Source organism: Anneissia japonica, unplaced genomic scaffold (genome assembly GCF_011630105.1).
Source record: "Anneissia japonica isolate Jap-2015-1 unplaced genomic scaffold, ASM1163010v1 scaffold287834_len5846547_cov211, whole genome shotgun sequence".
Taxonomy (NCBI): domain Eukaryota; kingdom Metazoa; phylum Echinodermata; class Crinoidea; order Comatulida; family Comatulidae; genus Anneissia; species Anneissia japonica.
Window position 1 is genome coordinate 3,157,102 of NW_022704992.1, and position 21,033 is coordinate 3,178,134.

The 21,033-nt window shown below is 35.7% G+C and overlaps 2 protein-coding genes across 3 annotated transcripts in view; one reads left to right on the forward strand and one right to left on the reverse strand.

The window, feature by feature from the left end:
• On the reverse strand, positions 1-18,924 carry LOC117105112 (nuclear pore complex protein Nup205-like). Of its 2 annotated transcripts, XM_033246158.1 has the most exons (36): positions 18,863-18,924; positions 18,571-18,622; positions 17,965-18,107; positions 17,285-17,456; positions 16,754-17,058; positions 15,230-15,461; positions 14,872-15,036; positions 14,192-14,304; positions 13,876-13,938; positions 13,402-13,518; positions 12,823-12,957; positions 12,350-12,500; positions 11,820-12,016; positions 11,416-11,598; positions 10,718-10,975; positions 10,303-10,485; positions 9,600-9,847; positions 9,066-9,186; positions 8,421-8,922; positions 8,006-8,164; positions 7,489-7,575; positions 6,999-7,246; positions 6,317-6,508; positions 5,592-5,850; positions 5,243-5,478; positions 4,834-5,025; positions 4,555-4,676; positions 3,789-3,936; positions 3,322-3,454; positions 2,964-3,218; positions 2,511-2,591; positions 2,151-2,317; positions 1,656-1,779; positions 1,294-1,428; positions 1,108-1,202; positions 1-771 (listed from the first exon to the last, which is right to left on the reverse strand). In XM_033246158.1, exons 2-36 carry the CDS (start codon positions 18,602-18,604, stop codon positions 601-603), a joined length of 6,126 nt encoding a protein of 2,041 aa, XP_033102049.1. In that variant the 5' UTR covers positions 18,605-18,622; positions 18,863-18,924; the 3' UTR covers positions 1-600. The 2 variants fall into 2 exon arrangements, with proteins under 2 accessions (XP_033102049.1, XP_033102050.1); XM_033246159.1 differs by lacking the exon at positions 18,863-18,924 and having other exon boundaries at positions 14,872-15,006; positions 18,571-18,742.
• The window catches only part of LOC117105113 (mitochondrial potassium channel ATP-binding subunit-like), a 13,509-nt gene continuing 11,311 nt past the window's right edge, over positions 18,836-21,033 (forward strand). Inside the window, exons 1-3 of the mRNA XM_033246160.1 lie at positions 18,836-19,083; positions 19,940-20,216; positions 20,513-20,814. Coding sequence (XP_033102051.1) covers positions 18,977-19,083; positions 19,940-20,216; positions 20,513-20,814 — 686 coding nt within the window. The 5' untranslated portion in view covers positions 18,836-18,976. The remainder of the gene's footprint in view (positions 19,084-19,939; positions 20,217-20,512; positions 20,815-21,033) is intronic.

Here is a 21,033-nt window from a genome sequence, read left to right on the forward strand (position 1 = left end):
TTCACTGTAGCAACATTTATTGCAACTGTTCTTACAAAAGATTGTCATTCAATACAATTGTCTTTTATTTATGCACTTGAAAAGTTCAAGAAAAGTATAAATGTGGAGCAGTAGTATTATCATACAAACATAATATTTTTTTAGCAAGCCACAACACTTCCGAACATTGCATGAAAATTATTAATAATATTTCACATGTGAACGATGTCAACATATGTTAGGAATGGACATTAAAATAAATTAATTAGTCTTATCACGAGTGTAAACTGCATTAAATCCGAGTGCCCTGATTTTTCATGCACACAATGAAACAAAAGGAAAGTACTACCATGAGGTAGGGGGCGCCCAATTTGAATACAAATAGAGTTTGTGGTACTGTAGTACTATTCGAGATAGGATTACCTTTCAATGAAACCCCGAGATTCGGACATCTTGCAGTTCTATAGTTTGGTTGTATGCATGATTCATAATGAGAAAAACTGCTGTAATCTTGCACATGTCTTGGATGATGACACTAAGCTAATATCAGGTCATTACCGGGCAATTGAAATGACCGACCAATTATGCATTCGCATATAAGGATTAACCTTTCAAAATAGCTTAGCGTATAGGTAGTTCAGTTTGGATGCCAATCGTAAGAAGTCGGTGAATGCGACGGGCTAGGACAGACACAAAGCTGTAACGTGAAACAGTTTTTCCGTATTGCGCTTCCACGTCTCGAAATTTTTGGAGAAGAGACTCAGTAAGACAATTAACTGCTTCTTCTTTCAGCTGAAGAAAATCGTAAACACAAATTTGATTTTAGAATATATTAAATCATCATTATCAACATACACAAACCTATTACCAAAATATATAATTTTTAAACTATAATTGGTTAATAAAGAATTATGATACTACAGTAGAATCCCCCTCATTTGGGACACCCTATTCAGGGTACACCCTATTAAGAACAGACTCTTCTAATTAAGGCAAAATATATCTTTTAACACTACAGCCAAACCCCTATTAACGAGAGGGAACACTTCCTGACTCTCAATCAACACATATTTAACCCCATTAATTGTATCATAACTACAAGATTAAGAATAGTATAAATAAACTTACTTGTTCAATGTCTCCTTTGGAGATGTTGTTAGTTTGATTAATGGTTGATGATAAGCTTCTTCCTTCAGTCCCACTTCCATCAATATTAAAAGGATCTAAAACAAATCACAAGAAAGTAAATTAGAAAAGTATGTATGTGGGTGTGTAAGCATCCTTATTTTAGTATAAATAAGATATTCAACTTACCAGCAAGATCTCGTGCTTGGTGGCTCTGTGTCATCAGTGGTGGCAGCAGAGAGTGATTTGAGTCGGCTGGCTGACAGTGGATTAGGTAAAACTCTAGGTGGCGCCAGATCAAAAATAGGCAATTCTCCAAAATATCTTAGTAAAAAGTCAAAGACAAAACAAATAAAACCTTTATCATCACAACGTATAAGAAAAAAATTCAGTCAATCAGCCAGCCAGTCAATCAATCAGTTTGCCAGTCAATCAATTACACACACAGTTATTGGAGATCAACAATATTTCTTTTTACTTGTAGTTTACAAAGAAAATGATTAATCATTTATCTCCAACTAATCATTCTTGTTGCCAAGTCCAAAGGATACAGTATTTGAGGGCCAGCTCCTGGGCTTTCAACCGAATCACCTGGGCAAGTTTTCGACTGGCTACTTGTTGCCGATAACTTGCCGACAGTTTCTCAATTCCATCAGTGATGACTGGTTTAATGATCTAATTTAAAAATAACGTAAAATTAATTTTATTTTCAGAATTACTAATTAAATCTCTTATTACGTCACGCAAGCATTTACACATAGCCTGGACGAATTCATCAGTTGGACAAAATTAGTGTATACAGGCTTTTCTTTCAAGGTAGACATAAGAGCTAAATCTACTTATGTCTGACATGTTAAAGGCACCATGTCACAAATTCATGAAAATAGATTGTATCCTGCTAACAACATACTGTAGGGTTAAAATCCTGAAAAAATGCCTGATTTTAGTTCAACACTACTCCCTAAACATCTTAATGAGACCTAAAAAATGATCGATGTAATACAAATGAAAAAACAATGATTTGAAAAAAAGTGATGTTTAGCGACCTCTTTCAGTTCCTCGGAGGATAATTCTGTGATGTTGGACAGCTTGTGGACCATCTGTTGGTGGGCGTCTAATGATGGCAGGAAGGTGTTGGCAACCTGACGGAGATGCCGCACAATAATCCCAAGACTTGGTGGTTTAGTAGCACTCAAAGATGCCATTGGGATATCTTTAAAAACAGAAAATATATCAGTGTCTTTTCTGGAAATTCTATTGAATTTTTTACTAGTAAACATCGTAAATCCTGCATTTAAATTAGAAATACTGATACAATAATAAAATAAACAAGGTGTAGATGGCTCATTTTGTGTTGAAACATCAGCCTACTATGCATTTAATTATATAATAGGAACCCTACTTACCAGTTACTTGGTGGTAATCCCTGGCCAATGCTTCAGATAAACTTGGAGTAAACAGCACAGTGCAAGAGCTGCCAGTCACACCTAAATGTAAACACATAATGCTCTACATAAACTTTTGTTGTGAGGCTTAGTGAGTGCATCTTCTGAATAAGCAACACATCACAAAAAACAAGTGAAACTAGATGCAAAAATCCACCTTTGAGAAAATTGTCTGAAAGAGCCTGAATAATAAATCCTTCCTCGTCTATCAGCCCAATAAGATACAATAATAATAAAATACACAGTATATCTAACTAGATTCCATTATGATGGATTTATTTTTAGTTGTGAATAGAATCTTGTTTCTAGACAAGAAATGAACCCAGGACACTAGAATTAAAAGGCAAATATCTTAACATTAAAGCTATAGCTCCAATCCTAATGAAAAAATATAATTGATGATAAATAACATACCAGCACTGGTGACCTCTGACCTGCAATAGGCAATGATGTTGGAGTTTATTTCTAGTAGTGCAAGTCGTATCTTCTCCTTGTCCTCTTCTTTGATTTCATTTTGACTTGCCATTTTCAGTTGTTTATTCCAATGATCGTGGATGCAGTATCGTGGCACCAATGCTAAGATCTGACGCTGGATTCTGCTCAAGTGACCTTGAATCACTAGCTGTGATTTGCCAATCTCATCATACGGCGAGCCACCATAGTAATCAACTGCAATGGAACAGGAAGAAAAAAGTTCAAAATTTTTAACACCCCATGTTTTTATAAACTCACCCATTTAGATCAAATTTGAATAAATTGATCTAAATCTTACCATCTGCTGCGGTTCTGCAGATTACAGCGGTAGTTAGAGACAACTCTTGAAAAGCTTCGACTGTTAGACGAGATGGATAGTCACGAAGAATCGCAGTGAACAATTCAGAGTGAGAGAACACAAAACGTAAGATCTAAATAAAATAAAGAAAATAGAAATCAGATACATATATAAAAAAAACTCCCACCAAATCATCTAAAATTTAAGACTCATTCATAATAGATACATATGGTGCATGTTTACTCATGTCTGACTTGGTCAGTGTCAGTTATCTTGAATTTAATATATGTTATGTAATGTACTTGAAATTGTCCAATTTCCTAACTCCATGAAAACCAGGACACAAACAAGTGATTAATCTCAAGCTTCAACCTTATCCTTTTGGTATAAAGCTCAGTGCCTTACCAATATGCTATCACAAAGGGATTTTTTTTGTTATAACAATTGTCTGAATACCTTGGTCTTACCTGATTGGCTGCCTCCTTATGTTGACCCCCAAGAGAGGTCATAATAGCAACACAAAGCCTTAGAACAGGGAACAGCAGCTGTCTGTACCGGTGCAACACGGTGGGTATGAATGCATCCACCTGGAGGGCATCTCCACCCTCTCCCCTCCTGTTGGTCACAAGTCACAATAATTTATTTAATTTATTTCACCATTTAAATGTAAGTATGACATTGAAAAATTGTTTGACTTAGATAAAATTTGACTTACAGATCTTGAATTAATGGAAAACACAACAATTTGTCATGTAAAATAAGATCGACTTAGAAATTACTCAAGTTAGGAAAGTCGACTTAGGCAAGTTTAACTGTACACTCAACAAATACAGGATGGAACAATGTACATAAATTAAGATACAATAAAATTATTAGTATTCTCAAAAGTCAATCAATAAATAAATCAACAAGGATTTGTATAGCGCCAATATCAAGAATGCAATGTTTAGTGGCGCTATGACAACGGTATGAGGTCAAAGTGCACATTAACTACTGAGGTCAATTAGCATTATTATAAATTATTGTAAGATTACTATGAAATTACATTGCTCATGCTTAGCACAAAAATAATAACTTATCAATGTTACATAACAGAATAAAACAAAAAAGTATATAAACTTAAACTTCATAATCATTGATGTACATATCTAATAATTAGATATTCCAAAATAATATCTACTTATTTTTTTCAAACTGCAAATACTTTGCAAAATAGTAATATTGATGACAAACCTTGATATATCCCTCTCAGGTCGAAGTTCAAGAAATTGACACTCAGATAGTCTTCCCATGATCCCTTGTTGTAGGAGAGCCTCCGCACCAATTGGTGTTTCACCAAGACGTGTTAAGAGGGACTACAAAAAATATTGCAAGTTAATGAAATCATATTCTATTATTGGATGAGGATAATGAGAATGCTGATAACCAACATTGAAGTCAATTGATGATGATTATGAGGATGATGATGCTTATGACTGTGAGGATGAAAATAGTGATGGGAAAATTGCTTACCATTTTTGATTCATAAATGTATAGTGCACGGAGTGGTTCTGGAGTAGGCTTTAACATATTCTGCAATGCCTGGTCTTCTTGTACCAGACCCTGTATTAAATGTCTTAGATATCCCTTAGAGTTTAGGAAGTGAAGCCATCGATGTTGCTTGTCAGTGGCTAGGATAGAGTCTATTAATGACAATGCTAGCATCTATTGAGGGGGGAAAAAATGAACAACATTTAGTAATAATTGATAAAAATGATGAAAAAAAAGGTGGAGGGATGACATTACCATAAGAGAGAAAGTAACATATTTATAATTCAAATAAATAACAGTGGAAAGTAAGCATGGTCATCAAGAGTGGGGTAGTAGTAGTCATCATAACAATGGCATTAGTAATAATAGTAGCAGTAATAGTAGACTTTACCCTGCCAACATCATGTCCATCACAAGCATCTCTGCACACCAAGTCCATGAAGCTGTCGCCGAACTCCGAGATTACTGCCAGGCTTGCAGCTGTCATCTTCTCGTATTCTGTCAACATGCGCGAATCCAGCACATTCCGGCCTTTCAGTGTTGGAATCTCCTGAACCTTCTGTGGCATCTGCAGAAAATTCATTAAAGCTCCGTAGAGATTGCTACGTACACGCAGCTGGCCAGTAGCTGTATGATTGACAGAACAGAAATGGAAAAAAATTAAAAAGGTATTAACTTTACCAACTTAATAATATTCATTAGCTGTTATGTCAAACAACAAATGTATACTTAATTCTTACTTGATTGGACTAAAAATGTGAGAAGTTTGCGGAGAATCTCTGACAGCACGGTGGAGGTCATTACGCCAGAGCTGCCAAATGTTGACCCACTGCCATGCACTACTGATCCATCCAGCATATGAACGTACTGTGTAGAGAGCTGCTCTGGGATGGACTTGGACTGACCTATTACGGCACACTGGTGCAAGTTTGTCATTAGAGAAACTAGAATGCCTGATACAGGAGCGGTAAGCTCTGGCACTGTAGCATCATCAGCAACCTAAAAAGATAAAGATAACTATAATATCTGTAAAATGTTTGCCAGACTACCTCGTGGGATGTCGTTATTTACTCTCGACCATTCCTAATACCTTTGGATCATCAAAGATGAGGCAATGCTTTCCACTTTTACGTGACTTTATCATGGGAAGGACTTATACTCTTATTGTTACAGTAATAATAATAACAATAATAATAATAATAATAATAATAATAATAATAATAATAATAATAATAATAATAATAATAGTAATAATTCTTTATTTTGTTTTATCCTCGTTTATGTATGCCTACACACTGGAAAATTTGGGCTCGGTCCCCAGGGACCCGCGGTAGCCATAGTTTGGCGCAAACTACCCGACTTAACCACAACATCAAACGGATACAGACTGATACAAACGTGGTCCTTAACTTGCCCAACTCTCCTGAGAGTGTTTATCTATGAGTTTTTAGAGTTGGAACAGTACCTTTGTCAGCAGTTCTTGAATCAACTCGAGCAGTATGGTTTCTCGTAACTCTAGAGGGAGTAAATCTTGAGAACATGAAACAAACAGAGTTTCCACCACGTGCCGCCAAGCATCAAGAGAGTGGCGTTTAGCCGCTGCCATCTCCTTTGTTAGATTGCATTCTACTACGTTTTTCAAAATTGCTTGGATTTCCTGGCAATCATAAATATAAAAAAAAAATGCACAGGTTTAAAATAAAAACGTGTAAAGAACTAATGTACATAAAGGATTTTTTAGATTCGTTCCAATTAATTAAATTGATCATGTCATGCACTAGCTTACATTAAAAATTAATTTTTCTGAATATACAGTACATATTCAAAAGACTACACATAAAAAAAATTACAAACTTATTAAATAAAATAAACAAAACATCAGACAATTGAAAATGACTGTATCTTCCATTAAAATCTTTTAGACTTTTACACGTTTGATATTTCATTGTTGTGAGTGGTCTTGAATCATAAGTAAATTCCACCAAGATGATAACATTAAGACGGTCACTCACGACGCCCGACACGATTCTATGAGGAACGCAACGGCACAACACATGCGTGAGAGAGCCACCGACAATCAGCAGACGTACGACGCAGTGAGTGCCCAGCTCTAGAGGGCATTTGCGAATGTGATAAAACCATCTAACCTGTAAGATACGTGGTCGATTTCCTATGACAGCAGGGCCTTGTTGGGCATTCAACCTGCCCATTAATTCTCGATGCAAGGCATGTATGTTACAAACAGTCATCCCACGGTCCGTCTGCTGTTCACATGATTTAATCAATTGTTCCGTGACAGTGGGATCAAGTAAGTCTAGCTGAACGGTCCCAGGGTAGTCCTGGGTCAGGTCAATGCTGTCTAGAACCTGCAGGATTTTTCGACGAATTTGCATACCTGGGAATATAATGTAGTGATTACAAAACTATTGAAATCCAAAAAATCGACATAATACATTTTGAGTGAAAAGTGTTTCATCAGCAGTTACATTTTCCTTCTGCTTGATAGTTCCTGTTTTTTCCATTATGCTTATGTAAATATAAGTTATATCCTGTTTCTTTAATCAACACAGCAACAAAAACAATGGATGTATACATAATAACACTGTTATTAATGTGCAAGACCAATGTTTATAATACCTGTAATACTAGGCCCAACCTGTTGACCTACAGTTGTCTCCAGAATTGATTGGTTGGTTTCGCCATATCCATCTTCATCATTATCATCTATAACCGTGGACATGATAAAAAGTCAAAGAAGACAACATTTATCTGAATTCTATTCTGATAGTGAGTTGCTGCAAACTTATCAATCATTCAACCAATCGGTCATCATTCAGCAAATATCAAATAAAGTGGTTGAATTTTACAATTTATAAACATTAATAAAAATGTATAAATTGAGACAAAAATTACCAAAAATCAAAATAGTTTAATTAAAAGTCACAAATTACTGTACACAAATATATTTGCATAAAGCAACTGTTGGTAATTCTCTATAAAGTAGGAACATCCCTCGAAAATAAATGGAACAGTCAGCCATTGGCATCCTGAGTAAACTACCCCGCACATATCATCCATATACAGTGTATGTAATCACAAAATAGACATAAAAAACACAGCATTAACCCTAATATGTAGACAAGCAGCCATTTACCTCGGTCTACCACAGGAGACGGCACATCTTCTAACAGCAATTTGAGGAGCCTTTGCGTGTTGGACCTTTGCCTATTGACCGATGTCAGACGTATTTCCACGGCAACAGACTTGAGTAGCCATGCTTGTTGGTTAAGTAGCAACTTCTCACTTGTATTTTCTGAGTGAAAAATTATTTTAAAAAGAAAAGTTTTCGGTAAATGACATGGACTTTGGTAAGTCAGGGTTAAAAGGAAAATGATCGAAAAAAATCCAAATAAAACTATAATTTACAAAAAAAGGAATCAAAATATTATATTATCTGTTTAAAATCATATTCAATCAATCAATCAATCAATTAGTTATTTACTCTTATCTTTCAATAAATCATCAGCCATATTTAAATTATTAAAAGTATGCGTATTAATATTGCTTACGTCCAATTCCATTTACGAATGGGATGTGCCTTAGATGACGGTAAAAAAAGTTATGGGTCATGCCGAGATAGCGCATGATTGGGATACACGTCTCGCGGTTGGAACATATTTGGTACACCATCTCATAGCACAGATCAGCTAGCTTTGGCATCGTGTGAATGGAGGTTAGTCTGGAACCTTTCCCAATGCCCCTCTCCAGGATGCATAAAATAGCGTGAAGACAGGTACGTGGCGAGCCTAACACACCTGGGTCTTGGAGGTTACTCTTACTAATTGGTTTTTGTATATCAAATCCCAGAAGTAGATGTGCTAAATTTGGAGCCGGTTGGCCTAAAGAGAAGAGCAGAAGCTGCATGATGAAAAGACGTGTTGCGTTGCGAATGTTCGTCACATCCATGCTTTCGATATCTTGGAAATTCTGTGGTATTTCCCCCTCTTCCTCTTCGTGATCTTCAGTTTCAAGACAATCTACAAAACCGATTATGAGTTCTTTGGAGACAGCCTGCAAACAAAAATATCATTGATGATTACTTCGATTGAACACTATCTTTGACAGAACGAAAATAACTTGCAAGTAAAATGGAGGAGTTATACTAAACAAGAAGGGCAATCAGATAAAATAAAGAGAGCTGTATGTCTATTTACCTCATCAACAGTAAAAAAACCAACGATCTGCGATTGGATGTTTGATGTCTTGACAACGTTTAACAATACTCTGACAGAAACCAATGCATGCTCTGGGTGAGTAGTGGCATGGGACACGAACCTAAAAGACAGAATTAAGGAATTAAGCATTTAACATAATATCCTAGAGCTAATGCCCAAATGCTTCATATTCACTGGACCAATCATACAGGTGGAACACATACTCAGCTCCTTGGTGGAGTATTACATAAGGTTCCCGTAGAAGCCGGGCACTTACTGCATCATACGACGGTCGTAAGACAGTTGGCCGACAATTCAACTCTATTCCATGTGAGCGTTAGACGATGTAATGCTGTTTGCTAGTTGTCGGGCGCAGTCCGGACAGATCGTCATAAAAAAAAGATTCACTGTGCGCATGTAGTGGCGTTGCGTTCTCCGTAGAATCATGTCAGCCGACGACCATCGGGCGCAATGGGTGGCCGGCTTAACACTATTATGCAAATGAGAAATAAATGACTGAATATATTTCCTTACTTTGCTATGTTCACCAAATGATCTGCTTTGCCTGTTTTGGGGTTAATTGACATCAGCAACTGGTCCATGGGGGTCACCATGACCCCTAAACTTTGACTTCTGACTAGGTCAAAGAACTTTTCTTGTTTCTCTAAAGCAATGTCAATCATCTTTAGGCAATAGAGGGCAGCAGACTCTAAATGTTCCTTCCCCGGAAATGGTTTATATTGATCAAGCAGCCTACGTGCTTCATGGATTATAAACAACATCTGAAAAGGACATACAATTTTAATTAGTCACAACACGCAGTAAGTGACATGGAGTAGCTGTGTGCCAGTGGATGGACTGCTGTTGATGAGATAAGAATAACTTCATCACGGAAATTAAGTAGAACAATATCTCATTGACATCAAATCAGCATATAATTAATTAATCAAATAGAATACACTTCATAAGAATCAGGATTATTATTCTTAGCATAAATATTATGATGATGATCATCATCTGATCATATTCAGTGTCATGATCATTATGATGATGATGACGCATCATAGTAAACATCATATCATCACCATCCTGATACATCCATTTATTTGAATTTTGTGACTTGTAAAATAAAAACCTTTACAAAATAACCTTAATAATAACTCCTAACAAGAGCGAGTAATATTACTACTACTAATACAGATACAGTATCCCAAAAAATGGGGATTTTACTACTCACCAGTTTAAGAAGGTGACTATCATTAAGCAGGTGCAAGAGGAGATGATGACCTGCAGGCTTGTTGGCGACTGTTTTCCCACCTCCCTGAATATCGAGTACTTGGTCCATGAAATCCTCAATGCTGGGATCATGATCTCGGAGCAATTTATGAAAGATCTTCAGAGATTTGGAAGCTACTTCCCACTGGAATATTAAAAAGAATAATCATCATTACTATCATTATCATAATATCTATCATCACAATAATAATAATCACCACCACCATTATCATCTTATTCTTTATCAAAATAATCGTTGTCATCATCATAGTTACCTTGACAATGACCAGTACACTGGGATACACTACGCAAAACATTTTACAAAATAATCCATGCCAAAAATTTCAAACAAGACCAATAGTAAACATGACTGTCACCTTTTCTTTGGTATCCCGATAAGCACGAGTGTGGAACTTTAAAAACACCTGGTCACGCAAAAATTCTAAATAAGGATCAAATCCTGGTGCTCGCAGACCGGAGCCGAGGGTATCTGGGATCGGTATGTCAACAAGACACGACATGAATTCCAGGAAGCCTATGGTCAGGGGAAACTCTTCATTCCGTGACTCAACTATTTCCAAATCCAAGGGAATGCCAGAACCTGTTGCTGAATCCCTGTCTAAAGTTGGTAAAATCTAAAACATTGGTTAAATAAAGAAAATATTCATAAAGAACAGCAGGATAGAATGGAAAATTTCACATCACCTTCACCATCACTACCACTACTCTTACCAATACCATCACTAATACTAATACTATTACCATCATCACAACACTACTCTCCCCATCACTGCATTCATCACTATTATTACTGTTAACCTCACCACAACCACTGTTACCATCACCATAACCACTGTTACCATCACCATCACCACCACTACTGTTACCTTTACCATCACTAACATAACCACATTTTCATCACCATCAACACCACTGCTGCTAAGATTACCATCACTACCACCACTACCATTATCAACCTCATCACCATACTACAATTACTATTCTTTAACACCATTACGATTACCCTCACTACCACCACTACCATTAGCACCAACTAAAATCAAACTACTGGTACCTGAGAGTTTTCAAGCGCCTGCCAAAGGTTTGCAGCTAGTTCTGGTGTCTTAGCAAAGTTTGCCAGTGCCTTTAAACACTCTGCCTTCAGTAGCGGTGGTACACTGCAAGTTACAATACCAAGCAACAGAACGATTGGCAACCAGGATCGGTTCTCACACAGCCCAATACGTGCTTCTTCATCCTAACAACAAGAAACAAATCAGCATTATCAGGTAGTTGTTTCAATTAATCAACCTATAACTAAAATCCATGCATTCCTGATATAAAATTGCAATAAAAATCAATTTTTTTATTTACTGTAGCTAAAGTTAGATGGCAGGTACAAAGCCATCATATTCTATCAATTTAGTTTAGCTAGGTATATTTTCCACAAAATAGATGAGATTAACCCACAATGCTTACCCATTCAGCAACAGTTTGAACTAATTTAAGCACAGTGACCAGTCCCTCAAGTTCCTGAGGGGTAATACCTCTTCCAGATATATGACGATAGGTTTGACCTCCGACATTGCTTGCCCCGGCTTCTTGACGGAGGTTGGCATAGTAACGACTCAATGATTGAAAGAAGTGATCCCATGATACTGATGTCACACTTCCACCTTGGTACAAAAAATAACATTTTGCATTAAAAAAAAAACTTGCGCCTAGATTTTTTAGATTATGTGTCAGGGTTGGGCAACAAAAATACTTTTGGGGCCTTATTTCAGGCAAGCACATGCTAGACACAACAACTCTAGTTTCTAGTACCAATTTGTATTCCCTTTGTGTCCATCATTTTAATACTAATATTGATGTATACTAATATAACAATTATAAAGATATAATAAATATGATAAAATCAGATGATGAAAATGACGACGATAATGAAAAATGAACATTTACATTTCCATTAGAGAAAAACAATATGAAATATTTTTAAAACTGTCTCTTACCTCCAGCGGCTCCATTGACCTTAAGGAGGTTAAAGCAATGGTGAGCACATATGGGCCCAGTAGCCAAGCCTGTCAGCATTGCGATGTAAGGCACATAGAGCGAGGGCGGTAGCAGATCCCCTGCCATGCGTATGAACTTGAACAAACTCACCTATATTGTATAAAACACAACAATCATTACTGGAAGATGTCAATATGCAAGACAAAAGATTTTCAGGGGTTTACTTTAATCATTATATAGTATTATATATTATCATATATAGTATTTTACATGCAAATATATTACATTATACATGCTATTATATACAATTAAACCTATCAAACAACTTTGGTTTTCAAATATTTTTAATAATGTATCATTAGAATACATGCCCTTCTGAAGATGAACAAAACAAACACATGTTGACCTATTAAACCAACACATAAAAAACATGATTAAACCAACACATAAAAAACATGATTCTTGTCCTTACCTGCCTGTTTGATGGTCTATGTCTGAATTGTGCTAGGTAGCTACTCCTAGAAGGGCTTAATGTATGTTCAGACGGACACCAAAACTCAGCTGCCAGTTCCAAACTTAGGGGGTCAGTTCGGTACAAGGCTGAAATCTATGAAGATAGTATGTATCAAATAAAAAAAATCATACAAGTTCAGATTTGGAACTACCCCACTCAAACTTCACTATTTGTATAAATGTCTTACCTAACTATTCAGGGACGTAGCTATGTAGGGCGGATTTGGGTGGGGTCACCAGCCTTGAAGTTTTTCACCCAGTCTAAAGCTAATTTCATGGCCATCCACCCACCCTTATTAACCCACTTTTCCATCCTTAAAATCCATTCTTATTATTTAGAGTTTTACCAATGTTATCACCCACCATGTTCTAATTTGAATTTGTCTATAGGAACTAATTTTCCCTCATGACCAATGTCTATCAAATTTATATTGGGTTTTTGTTATAAGAGGAAGAAATATGAGGAAGATACTTAAAGATCTTAATTACAAACTAGTAATAATCCAATGAGAGATAATTAAACTCAATTTCAATTTACCAATCTCATGAAATATTCAAAGTGCCTTGGAAGGTTTACTGGTGGTTCTACTCCTTCTTGTGCATGAGCAAGCAGAATGCGTGCAGCTTCATCTCCACGGTTACGAAGCTCTTTTATCTGAACAAAACAGCAAATAATAATAGGGGCATTCAAGGTTACTAACACTCTTATAATATGAACTAAGCACTGAGGGAGGGCTGGATGTAGAATCTGATTCAAACATTTAGTTCCGTCCACACAAATTGTATGTGACAAAAAAATGTGGTATGTCCATATTTGGGTGTAATATGACATCATCATGGGGCACATCACACAGTATAACAGAGCTTTATATATTTATGCAAGTAAGTTGATTATAGTATGCACTATACAGGTGTAGGCCAATATATTTCTTGCAGTATTCATTGTTTAACATACTTACACTATCATAATACATACATGGTTTACATACTTTTATCTCAGTTCCTATCTTACCTTTAGTGGCATCTGGACAATGAAATCTGTAATAAGGGCATGAAAGCGCCTCACTTGAAATTCCTAAAAAAAATTAATAACAATATTATTGAATTTATAAACATAAACAGTTAATAGCTTATATAACTTAAAACAGCAAAATCTTTATGTGTGCAAATGTGACAAAAAAATGTGATATGCCCATATTTGGGTGAAATATGACATCATCATGCCTACATGGGGGCACATCACACAAATGTGTCAAATGCAATTTAATAGTGTGAATAGAGCTTTAAACTGTCACAAACAGTTAGACTGTTATATATACTGTACTTACACTATCATGGAAGTGCTCCTTTTTGGTGATGGTATCTAGAAGAAACTTGAATGCATTTCCTTCCAGTGCCATGTCCATCAGCATCTCATCTGCCTCAATAAGTTCCTGTAAGTCTGTAAAAAACACATGGAAATACCTATCAACATACCAACTGAGACTGCAAACAAGGATGTTTTGTTGACAGGCATTTAACCAACCCTCACATTGTGAAATGACTATTAGCCAAATAAAATTTTTATTAAGATTTTTCACTGTCAAAGTGTCTATCGACAACTTAGCACTGTCAGCAAGATACTTAGTTGAAAAGAAAAGAGAAATGACTCAGCAGAATGTCTGGCAATCAAATAGCCTTTCGGTTAATAGTCATACTTATGAATACACATCTTAAACCAATAGATGTGCCTTAATATACTATTATACTGCAGTTTAATAACAAAAATTTGTAGCATAATATATAAAAGCATCCACGCTTGCAGCATTGGGCATCACTAATCCTGTCGCAACAACGCATATCAAAATCAAGAAACATCTGATAATGGTACTGCTAAACAACATATTGAGCTCTGGCTAGACCATGTTTATATTGCGTGTGGATATAAGAAAAGGTTATTATTCTGTGTAAAAAAACTATACAGTTTATACTTTGTTAAGAGGCATGTTAGAGGCCAGCATTTGCTTACCTTGCGTATCAGACTGTTGGGCAATATTTCTGAGCATCACTGCCCAAACAAACTGTAATGTAGACTTGACAGCAGGAACAGCCCAGACATCATCTGATATTAAACTTTCTTGGATCTCTAAGATGTAACTTTTATCTGCTAGACATGGTAATGACTTAATTATATCTACAAAACAACATATATAGCAATCTAAAAAAATATTTTAAATGATAATATTTCACTTTGATTAACACTTGGTTTCAAAAACACAGGTACAGTGTGTGGGACATGGCCAGAGTTTGGAAATCCATAATTATTAAAGAAATTAACCATGTTGTATCCCCAATGACTGCACTGTAGTGTAACACCAATTTCTTACCATTTCGACTCTCTGCATCAGTTTCCAAGACACCTACATGTGCGCAGTACATAAAGGAAATTAACAATGTTAGAGTTTCATCATCTACAGTGCCATCAGCGGTCAGAGCTGCATTTTTCTTCAGGTAGTCCATCAGTGCCATTGTGTTTGCCTTGTCAAGGGGTGTCTGGCAGGCAAGAGAAAATAGGCATTCTGAAAGTGAACATCGAATCTCCTTCAGCAGTTCCATCACCTATAACAGCAAATGATAGATGGAACAAAATGTAACAAAATTGGACAGATATTTTGGAAATTCATTTCCAATAACACCTTTGTTCTTTTTATTTTGCTTATTACTTTGTCTTTTTATCTGAAACTCCAAATTCAAATTAATATGCAATAACTATGAATTATGTATTATGCAATACTTTAAAAAAATGAAGAATCTAAGCTGAGTTTGGCTCCAGTTCAGTTGGTACAGCAACCAAACGGTCAGTGAAAGGGTCTGAAACCTGAGGCGAGACTTGTTTTATTCCTTGTTTTGCATACTCATTTTTTTAAAGATTATCAGGGGAGGGCAGAATAAAAATAAAAATTAAATTTGGTTTTCTTACTTAGCAAATAGTTTTGCCAAAATCGTCCAGACGGAGGAGAAATTAAAAATAAAATTTTATTGGTGAATGTAAAATAGGATGGTTAAATGCTTCAAATTTATATAATTAAGAAGAAATATACATATCTTATCTTTGGAGATTTCAAGGCAGCAGAGGGCGCAATAACAATAAAGAAAAACTTATAATTTTTTTCTTTCATTTCCACTTTTTCGTGGCGAAAATAAAATTTTTTATTTTTTTTGCGAAATCATCAATATTTACAGTCGGCGGGTTCGCTAAACAAGGTATAAAAAGTCTCACCTGATGGGTAAAATCAATCATTCATTCAATTTAACAATATTTAAAGGTGTCCTTAAAAGCAAACTATTGATTGGGCAATTTCAAAACAGAAGAGAACTCATACAAAACAACATAGCAAGAATATATGTGAGGTCTCACCACGAAATGAGACGCATCGTTGGTGAAATCATATTGAGATATTCACCAAAACAGGCCAAAGTCAACATTTTTACAAAATTTTGATTTTAATGTTTTTTAATAACTTGATACTTATATTTTATGATTGTATATTTTGTACGTGAATTTTCTTACCAAAACAGTGTTCTCTGCACATATTCTGTAATTCTAGTCATATTATTTGTACAGGTTAGTTTATCTTTGAGGCTGATTTTCTCAAAACGTTCTTATACACATTAAATTTAAATGCTCACATCTCTGGATTTACTTATAGTAGGGAAGCCATTCAAAGACCAAATGAAAGCTTATAATGTGATCTACCCAAATATAATACTCAATTTTTGAATTTCTAACCATGAGACTCATTTTGTGGCAAGACCTCGCATATTAGAATAGAACTTTTTTTGCAAAATAAGTATTAGAAAGTATAAGAATGACTTATAATTATCAGTTATTATTATTAATTAGTCATTACCTGATGACGATGCTTGAAACTCCCAATAGCTCTTTGCTTTGCCAGTTTCTCAATCTCTTTTTCCGGTAGAAATTCAAGAAGCAGGCGTAAGATCTTGTCAACTAATCCATCCTTCAGTAGGTCATTTGTGAATTTAGTTGTGAGCAGCATCATCTCTTCATCTAACTCCAGGGTCCATGTTCTTCCTTTGCGAGATTGTATGAGTAGGTGGAGGGCATTCACGATACTTCTACGGCCATCATAATACAGGAGGACGGCTACCAGTCCTCGTGGTATTCCAGGATAGTGGGGCTGCTGTTGTTCTCCTGTGGAAAGATGAGGGCCAAACTAATTAAAGCAATTTTCCAGTATATTTTTTTCATCTAACAGACATACACTTGTGAGTCGTAGAATGAAACTATAGTACTGTGGTGACCTCGGGGGTGACCTAAACAAAGCCTTAGGCAGTCTGCAGGAGTGGAGTTATTATTAGTCATGAATAACTTTCATCCTGGATTATAGGCAGTACCCACAGTTCAAAGTTAAAGTTACCTGCTAAAAGAAGCTCAACTGCTGAATATTCATTGAGGTCAAACAGGTCACTAATGATAAGAGATTCTTCAATGAATTGCGTTGGGAGTGTTTTTGTTCCAGGTTGGCCTTCTATAACGATTCCCTCTTTGTTTGCTTTCTTTATCTTCTCTCTGTGTTGTAAATTCTTAGCCTTGAAATAAACAAAAATCATGATTAATTTTACTACAATAATTTTACATTAAAAGAACGAACATATTTATTATTTTATTTACCTGTATTGTAAAGCTGATCTTCATTCATGGACTCATCATTTTTCAAAATTGTTATTATACATTCAACAGAACTTTCCATTCACAGAAAGGAACTATAAAATTAAAACATTATTAATTTACTAATCTCAGCCCAAGTTTTGAACCTTAATAACAAAAAAACGCTTTTCTATTGGGAGAAATCTCTAGCAAATGGTGTATTAAATTTACAAATCTGTCTTGTGTTGTCTCTTGTGTTTGTGTATGCATTCACTATACTATTTAAAATAATTTAGATACTGTTTGGTACAGGACAATGCCATTAAGTTTCTTTAAACTACATTTTATCATGGGACTAGATAGGCCTGAGTTGAACAGATCTGATTGAATGCAGTTTCTTATACCAAAGACAAAGACAAAGCTCCTCCGCTGTCCATCTTTCACACTTACTGGGTTCTTTAGCAGCGAAATAAAATCTGGCTTGTACTTTCGAAGAGCAACCTCCAAGTCATAGTAAGAATCTGGTGTCTTCTGTGTAATGGCTGTATCAACTGTATTACAAAGTTCTTTGTAAGGACTCCACTGGCGGGCAACTAAACAAATATGGGAAAATAAATAAATATAAACAAATAGATAGGCTAGGCCTAGTCCATGTTTGGTTTAAGTTGTTGACATGAGCTTAGTTAAGCTGTGTTGCATTCGATCGTGGATACGGATCAGGCCTATGATCTTAGCTAGCCAACTAGGAACCCCCAACTAGTTACCTCTCTAAGACTCTAGGCTAGACTGCCAGCTCAAAGAGAGGCCAACTGCCAGTGTAAGTGAACTGAATGAGCGCTACATACATGCATCAGGGAGGGCCGGGCTAGGCCTAGTAATAGTATTTCGTATTGCCAGTTTAGCCTACCAACTTTATCAGAATGTATTCTAATCCAGCATACGATTATAAGATACATTTTTAAAACTTTGTATACCTTAATCTTTTAAGATTCATAGAATAATACCAAAATAACTTTTAAATAAGCGATCCCTTAATAATTTCAGAAAATAACTTACCCAAATTTACCGCCACGCTGCCGCTGGCCGCCATTTTCAAATGTTTAATGCTCTATGGAAAAGAGAAAACCCCTACTGCGTCTAATGGCACGTTTCGTGCAAATAGCATGAAAGCCTATAAAATGGTATTGAACACAAAATGGATAAAAAACCATTCAGACTTGTTATAAATAATGTCCTAAATAGGTAAAACCAAAAATATATAAATGGTTTGATTTAAAATAATGAATAAATCGAGTAATAATTCCAGCACATGTGACAATATCCATTTCCTATCAACTCCGGCTCATACCCAGCATGAATTTCATTAGTCATTCGTTCATTCATACTCATGGGGAAATCCCCTCAAACCAGCGAAACGAGACGAGATAGACTGTAGACAAGACAGCAAGAAAAGAACTACAGTATGTTTTCTTCAATTTGGGCTGCCAAACGGGTGTCTTTGTTGGCTGGTACAACTACAAGACTTCTTTATAGAAACATAAAAATCCAACTTAGGCCTAGACAGCAACAGTAAGTATTCGCCTGTGCCTATGCTAAACATGTGGGGGACAGGCTTTAGTTTTTAAAATAAAGCTTAGAGAGTTAGGCCAAAGGAGGCTTCAGAGAGGCATTTTACCGCCGCTGCCCAGGCCGACCGGGTCCTAAAAGTGACACTGTAGCAACTGTCCATGCATCTACTCACATGAGCCTAAAAAGTAGAAATATTTCAATTCATTCATGCATTCATTTCTTTATTTCATTCAGACATAAATAACCATATAACAAAAAGTATAAACATAAAGAAGAGGGAAAATGTTTAAACTGCAGGGGCCCGGATCCAGAGCTGTCTCTTATACACATCTAGATGTGTATAAGAGACAGGTATTGTCGAAAAGTGGGGGGGGGGAGGGGGTGAAGTGGGGGTCGATCGAGGTAACACCACCCTAGGGGTCCGGGGTCCGAAATTTATGCCACCGCGAAATTTTTGTTTTCTAAACGCCCGAAAATAACCTTCTGAGGCGTTTTGGGCGATCAATTTTTTCTTTTTCTTTCTTCCTTTTTTTTTCTTTTTTAACTTTCCAAAATGGGGTGCCAGGGCCAGCCTGGTCCCCACCAAAATCCACTGCTGAACTGCATATTCTTCAAAATTAAAATGAAAAAAATATTTACAAACTATGAGAGCCACCCAGCAAATTGAATAATTAATGAAAATTTAGAAAACAGAAGAATTGTAAACATTTTCCTTCTTAAAATAAAAATCTCATTTTCATTTTTTGTACAAAGATGCACCTCACTGAAGATTATAAAACAATGTCATTATTCATAATTCTAGTATGATGTTTCACAATCTTTTTTTTTTTTTTTTTTTTTTTACAAAATATTTTAGATTCTCTAATCTACATTTAAAGCATGAGCTTCCTAAACAGAAGCTTGTTGGATTGCGTCAGCGACCAAGTGGAAAGAAACCAACCAGACTGGTCTTTACAATTGGAGTAAGTTTAGGAGCTTTCAAACTGAATGTGGCAGAATGCAAGATCAACACAAAAGGTAGCAGTCGTGTATTGGTCAACAGCTCTATAGAAGATAAATCACCCGAGTTTAATGTCCGAGAATTCCTAAAATTTCTGTGGCCAGAAATTTGGTCTTTGTTACTAGCAGTTATAGTAAGTAAAATTTGCAAATGAAAACCATTGATAAATACAAAAACTGTTTTTTGAAAAATGGAAATAAGACATTTATTATGCTTTGTGTGGTCTGAGTTTTTTTTTTTTTTTTTTTTTTTTTATAATGTTGAAAAGTTTAGGGCTGGCTTGCCCATCCCCCCAAAACTTTTATTATATTCTTTACCATTTTGTCACATCACAGTACATAAAGACTATACAAAGCCCCCAAAGTTCAAATAAGAAATATTTTAATAAAATAATATATTTATATAATTCTATTTTATTTTTTCTGACAGACTGCCATTGGTGCTGCAATAGTCAATGTTCAGATTCCTGTACTGTTAGGGGAACTGATCCAAGTCGTTTCAAAATTCACCACAGAGGCTGAAGGTAATTTCATGCAAGAGATTTACAACCCAGCAATTAAGCTTTTAACGGCTTATGGAATGCAATCCCTTGCCACGTCTGGTTACATCATATTATTAGCAAACATTGGAGAGCGAATTGCATCCAATATGAGAAAGAAACTCTTTAATTCGCTGATAAATCAAGACATTCAGTTTTTTGATTCTCACAAAACTGGTGAATTAATCAACAGGTTAGTTTATTTTATGCCTCTGTGTTTTATTTATTATTGAATATTAAAGAAAGGCTTAGGTAAAGAATTATAAATTAATTTATTATAATTTTTATGGAATGTGGTGAAAAAAGTGTGTTAATAATTAGCAAACATTGGAGAGCAAATTGCATCCAATATGAGAAAGAAACTCTTTAATTCGCTGATAAATCAAGACATTCAGTTTTTTGATTCTCACAA